This window comes from Xenopus laevis, chromosome 2L (genome assembly GCF_017654675.1).
Source record: "Xenopus laevis strain J_2021 chromosome 2L, Xenopus_laevis_v10.1, whole genome shotgun sequence".
NCBI classification, from domain to species: domain Eukaryota; kingdom Metazoa; phylum Chordata; class Amphibia; order Anura; family Pipidae; genus Xenopus; species Xenopus laevis.
Genome location: NC_054373.1, coordinates 190,924,928 through 190,931,474, shown reverse-complemented (window position 1 = coordinate 190,931,474; position 6,547 = coordinate 190,924,928). Strand labels below are relative to the sequence as shown.

At 45.8% G+C, this 6,547-nt stretch overlaps 1 protein-coding gene across 1 annotated transcript in view; it reads right to left on the bottom strand.

Moving 5' to 3' along the window:
- Positions 1-1,175: 1,175 nt before the first annotated feature.
- The window catches only part of trim26.L (tripartite motif containing 26 L homeolog), a 47,855-nt gene continuing 42,483 nt past the window's right edge, over positions 1,176-6,547 (bottom strand). The window contains exons 31-33 of the mRNA XM_041582891.1: positions 6,368-6,469; positions 4,977-5,087; positions 1,176-1,946 (exon numbers count right to left, since the gene is read on the bottom strand). Coding sequence (XP_041438825.1) covers positions 1,821-1,946; positions 4,977-5,087; positions 6,368-6,469 — 339 coding nt within the window. The 3' untranslated portion in view covers positions 1,176-1,820. The remainder of the gene's footprint in view (positions 1,947-4,976; positions 5,088-6,367; positions 6,470-6,547) is intronic.

The following is a 6,547-nucleotide window of genomic DNA, read 5'->3' as shown; positions in this document are numbered from 1 at the left end:
CAGGGAGTGGCCTCGTCCTCTTTGGCTCCTGGTGCTGCTGGGTGAATCTCCATTGAGCCTGGGATCACCATGGCCCCAGTAAAGCCATTACCACAAAGGGACCTGTACCTTTCAGGTAACCCGTGAATGAGGGATAAGTCAGCACAGACTAGTTCTTGTTATAGACTCTCTAGAGTGTGTAAGACAGAGAGGTGTAGCAGAAAGAGCAGTTGTCGCTCCAACGAGGATTGTAGGAGGACGTAGCTTCCCACAAGGCCTGTTTGCCTTTAGAGCAGGGAACTCAGTTGATAGGCATCTAGGTGAGCAAAGGACTACCTGTACCCTACCTGATCGATCCCCTCACTGGCAACGTTAACTTGGAGTTTATGTACACCTGTCTGCAAATACCTAAAGGAGTCGCTTCTGTCTGAATGTGATCCTTACTATGTCTCAAGTGATTCCATCTTCTGTATCCAACAACTCCTGCGTCAGTAAACCTGATGTCATTTGCCTCTGGCATAGTAAACCATCTCTCTAGTTTGCATTCAAGAACCTCCTGGCGCCAATTCATCTATTTTACACTAATTAGCCTGTGGGTTGTAGTTTTACAACATCTTAAAGGGGAAGCTTCCATTTGGCGAAGGCTCTGCCCTGAGTGTAGATTCGCAGTGTAACCCATGTCCATACACTAGCTGGACACCTTTAACTATCTATGTGCTGAATAGCCCAAGAAAGCGTTACACAGCCATATGTTTTTGTTTCTATTTCTTTTAACATAACCCGATGAAACCTAAATGTTGTGGGACACCATTGTGCAAACTGCAAGAAGTGGGGGTACAGGCGCTCCACAGAACCCCCATGTACTTACTTACTGTAATTAATGAAGACTTGGGGGGTGGAGTTTAGGATTATACAGTTAATTACAGAACACAATTAATGAAGACTTGGGGGTGGAGTTTAGGATTATACAGTTAATTACAGAACACAATTAATGAAGACTTGGGGGTGGAGTTTAGGATTATACAGTTAATTACAGAACACAATTAATGAAGACTTGGGGGGTGGAGTTTAGGATTATACAGTTAATTACAGAACACAATTAATGAAGACTCTGGGGGTGGAGTTTAGGATTATACAGTTAATTACAGAACACAATTAATGAAGACTTGGGGGGTGGAGTTTAGGGTTATACAGTTAATTACAGGCAACTTTCAATGCGCTGAGAGAAATACTGGACATAAGTAAGTGCAGCCATCATGGTCACTATTGGGTTTATTCCATAGTAAAATACAATGTCACAAAGTGACTACAGAGAACACAGGAGGATTCCATATTCTGGATCAGACGTTTGCTCAGAACATTCTCTACTATTATTCCCCCAGACTGATCTCGACTATAAGTTCCTTTCTGATGTCCCTTTACTGTATGTTTGGCATCTGCCGCCATTTTTCTCTCTCAATGGGGCAATAAAATAATAAATTCTTCACAAACTGCCCCTGATGAGAATGATATATTGGATATATTGGATATATTGGATATAAGATCCTCGCCATTGCTTCTCTGGGCTGTTTATTCTACTGAACATTATAATATGAGGATTGTCACGCGCCCCATAGACTTAATGGCACAAACACACAATGATACAAGTTACACGTTGTCTGTAATTCAGCAGCAAATGGAACAAAATAAAGTTTGTGTTTGTACAGTAACCGTATAAGTCTATTCAGCTTTGCTGTGAGATCCTTCACACAGTTTGCAACACTTTTCTCTTACTTTCTGGTCACTGTGTGGATATAACGTTGTGGTCACTTTGTGTTGCTGTTGTGATGGAGGCAGTTGTGTTAGTAATGTGTCCCATGCACTTCTGCTGTTCTCTGGAGAATTTCCTTCTCATCCGCATAGATTGGGATCTTGTGGTCCAGGATTTGCCAGCGGAGAGAAACCCCAGGGCTGGAGTCATTCACATTCTATGAGACAGAGAGAAGATCTCATTACACCACATTTATTTGCAACATACAGATTGTCTATATTTATTCATATAAAACCTTCTATCTTGTGTCTCTGTCCCTCTGGGATTCTATCCCTGAATTCCTCCCTGCAGAATAGGGATGTAGCGAACCGCCGATAATGTGTTCGCGAACGCCGTTCGCGAACACCTGCAAAAAATGCGAACAGTTTGCGAACAGTTTGCGAACTTCGAACATCCGAAAATCGTTCGATTCGAACGATCGAAGGATTTTAATCGTTCGATCGAACGATTTTCGTTCGAATCGAATAAAAATCGTTCGATTTTAGCGACCGAATGGTCGAATGGTCGAACGATTTTGACGCGAACGCCTATTGGCGAACGTCACGCGACGTTCGCGAACTTGCGGCGGACGCGAACAGCCGATGTTCGCGCGAACAAGTTTCGCCGCAGAACAGTCCGCGACATCCCTACTGCAGAACACTCTCCGAACCCCTATCAACTGCCAACTCAGGTCCCACCTATTGGAGCACTAGAACATTATATGCCCAATCTTGGAATCCAAACCCCTAACCCTAATTCTGATTAGAAGAAAAGAGGTTCCAGCTAAATATTGGGAAGGGGTTTGTTACAGTGAGAGCTGTGAAGATGTGGAATTCTCTCCCTGAATCAGTGGTACAGGCTGATACATTAGATAGGTACAAGGAAGGGTCGGATGCTTTATTCACCAGTAGCTCCTCCCAGCAGACAGGAGGGAGCCAATGAGATTAGAGGAGGTGGAAAGGGGTGTTACAGGGAGAGCTGGGAAGTGAATCAGGGGTACAGGCTGATACATTAGATAGGTACAAGGAAGGGTCGGATGCTTTATTCACCAGTAGCTCCTCCCAGCAGACAGGAGGGAGCCAATGAGATTAGAGGAGGGAAAGGGGTGTTACAGGGAGAGCTGGGAAGTGAATCAGGGGTACAGGCTGATACATTAGATAGGTACAAGGAAGGGTCGGATGCTTTATTCACCAGTAGCTCCTCCCAGCAGACAGGAGGGAGCCAATGAGATTAGAGGAGGGAAAGGGGTGTTACAGGGAGAGCTGGGGAAGTGAATCAGGGGTACAGGCTGATACATTAGATAGGTACAAGGAAGGGTCGGTATGCTTTATTCACCAGTAGCTCCTCCCAGCAGACAGGAGGGAGCCAATGAGATTAGAGGAGGGAAAGGGGTGTTACGGGGAGAGCTGGGAAGTGAATCAGGGGTACAGGCTGATACATTAGATAGGTACAAGGAAGGGGTCGGATGCTTATTCACCAGTTAGCTTCCTCCCAGCAGACAGGAGGGAGCCAATGAGATTAGAGGAGGGAAAGGGGTGTTACAGGGAGAGCTGGGAGTGAATCAGGGGTACAGGGCTGGATACATTAGATAGTACAAGGAAGGTCGGATGCTTTATTCACCAGTAGCTCCTCCCAGCAGACAGGAGGGAGCCAATGAGATTAGAGGAGGGAAAGGAGTGTTACAGGGAGAGCTGGGAAGTGAATCAGGGGGTACAGGCTGATACATTAGATAGTACAAGGAAGGGTCGGATGCTTTATTCACCAGTAGCTCCTCCCAGCAGACAGGAGGGAGCCAATGAGATTAGAGGAGGAAAGGGGTGTTACAGGGAGAGCTGGGAATGAATCAGGGGTACAGGCTGATACATTAGATAGGTACAAGAAGGGTCGGATGCTTTATTCACGCAGTAGCTCCTCCCAGCAGACAGGAGGAGCCAATGAGGATTAGAGGAGGGAAAGGGGTGTTACGGGGAGAGCTGGGAAGTGAATCAGGGGTCAGGCTGATACATTAGATAGGATAAGGAAAGGGGTCGGATGCTTTATTCACCAGTAGCTCCTCCCAGCAGACAGGAGGAGCCAATAAGATTAGAGGAGGGGAAAGGGGTGTTTACAGGGAGAGCTGGGAAGTGAACTCAGGGGTTACAGGCTGATACTTAGAAAGGTACAAGGAAGGGTCGGATGCTTTATTCACCAGTAGCCCTCCCAGCAGACAGGAGGGAGCCAATAAGATTAGAGGAGGGAAAGGGGTGTTACAGGGAGAGCTGGGAAGTGAATCAGGGGTTACAGGCTGATAACATTAAAGGTATAAGAAGGGGTTGGATGGTGTTTAGGCAAGTGAGGGAATACAGGGATATGGGAGAGAGCTCATAGTACAAGTTGATCCAGGGACTGGTCCCATTACATTTTGGAGTCAGGAAGGAATTGAGGCAAATTGGAGAGACTTCAGATGGTTTTTCACCTTCCTCTGGATCAACTGACAGTTAGGCAGGTTATATATAGACTTAAGGTTGGACTTGATGGACGTGTGTCTTTTTTCAACCTTACTTACTAATAAATGTCCATGGTCAAATCGCTTGTGTATAAATGCACGTAGCAGTGTGTAAATAAACATAAATACATTGCAAGACGTCATGTCTCCATCAGATTCAGAAAGTAAAAGCTCTATTTATATTTGTCTCCAGTCTGGAGGGAAAAAAACTTTCCTTTCTATGAAAACAGCAACTTTGTACAAGACTATTAATAATCCCAGTGTGTGTTTCCTTGTGTCCCTTCCTTGTACCTCTCTAATGTATCTGCCAGTGATACAACTGATTCAACTGATTCAACTGATTCAACTGATTCAACTGATTCAACTGATTCAACTGATTCAACTGATTCAACTGATTCAACTGATGCCCCCAGTGTTGGACTGGGAGACCAGGGGCCACTCTCAGTATTATTATAATTCCTCTCCTCACTCAGCCTCTATAGTCTCTTTTCTATACAGACTATAATCTCTTATTCCTTCTATTTAGTCTCTTTGTTCTCATAGAAATAGGGAATGGCCATGAAATAGGCCTCAGACACCTGACCCACTGGCAGTTTTCCTGGTATCCCGGGTGGGCCAGTCCGACACTAGATGCCCCTTATATCTACTGTTTGGGGAGACCCTACTTACAGCCAAGGAGATCAGTTAAGGAGTTTGAAATAAATAGTCTGAATGTGAATTTACCTGTAGGAATCGACTCAGTTTCTCGTCTGAGTCCATATGAATATTTACAGCCCGTGTTTCAATCCAGGAATTGTCCGTATTCCTCGGGTCATCTAGATACCCCCGAAACACCTGCAAGAGACAATCTCAGTATTTGTGGCACATTAACCCAGAGTGTCGCCCTATTCTGCTCCTGAATGAGATCTGCATTTACTTGTGTGTGGTGCTACTGGAGTCCTGTGACTAGACTATATGGGAGAGCTGGTACAATATACACCCAGGGTCAGGCTGAACTATAACACTCCTCCCTGGGATCTTGTCTGATCCACAATCACACACAGGGATAAAGTTGAAAGGTTTATTTGCAGAACACTGTCACTTTAACTCCCAAACAGAATATGGATCCCTTTCTAAAGTCTCTTCCGTGGGTGTTGTTTGTAGTCAGACAAATGTACAGTCAGTTCTTCCCACAAATAATCCTCCAGTTTATTCTCACAACTCTCAGCTTTAGTGTTCCCAGAACCCAGAGGTTTTATTGGCTGATCCCCCACTGAAGGCAAATCTCCCCACGTTCCAAGGATCTCTCTGTCTCTGAGCCTGATCACTTGAGTCCCTAAACTGGTGGCCTTGTCACTGCAGGGAACTAACCCTCCTCGTCTCCTCTGACTGCTCTCTAACTCCTGGTCTGAGCCTCTGATTGCTCTCTAACTCCTGGTCTGAGCCTCTGACTGCTCTCTAACTCCTCGTCTGAGCCTCTGACTGCTCTCTAACTCCTGGTCTGAGCCTCTGACTGCTCTCTAACTCCTGGTCTGAGCCTCTGACTGCTCTCTAACTCCTGGTCTCCTCTGACTGCTCTCTAACTCCTGGTCTCCTGGTCTGAGCCTCTGACAGCTCTCTAACTCCTGGTCTGAGCCTCTGACTGCTCTCTAACTCCTGGTCTGAGCCTCTGATTGCTCTCTAACTCCTGGTCTCCTCTGACTGCTCTCTAACTCCTGGTCTCCTCTGACTGCTCTCTAACTCCTGGTCTCCTCTGACTGCTCTCTAACTCCTGGTCTCCTGGTCTGAGCCTCTGATTGCTCTCTAACTCCTGGTCTGAGCCTCTGACTGCTCTCTAACTCCTGGTCTCCTCTGACTGCTCTCTAACTCCTGGTCTCCTGGTCTGAGCCTCTGATTGCTCTCTAACTCCTGGTCTGAGCCTCTGACTGCTCTCTAACTCCTGGTCTGAGCCTCTGACTGCTCTCTAACTCCTGGTCTCCTCTGACTGCTCTCTAACTCCTGGTCTGAGCCTCTGACTGCTCTCTAACTCCTGGTCCTTTCTTTCACTCCTAGAGTGACTATAACAGTTACACACTAGTCCATTAAACTGCCAGCGTATTTGTTCAATATCTGTTCATAGAAGGCCACATACTCACCTCTGTCCCACCTCTGAGGAGATCTGAGAACTTTTTCACATATTTCTCATTGAGAATAGATTTAAGTTTGGGAGGAATGTCTTCTCCTGGGCTCAGAGTCCCCTATAATAAATAATAACACAACATTATTCACTGTCAGTCCTAAATTGTGTAATGAATTCAAATACTGAGGGATCAGTT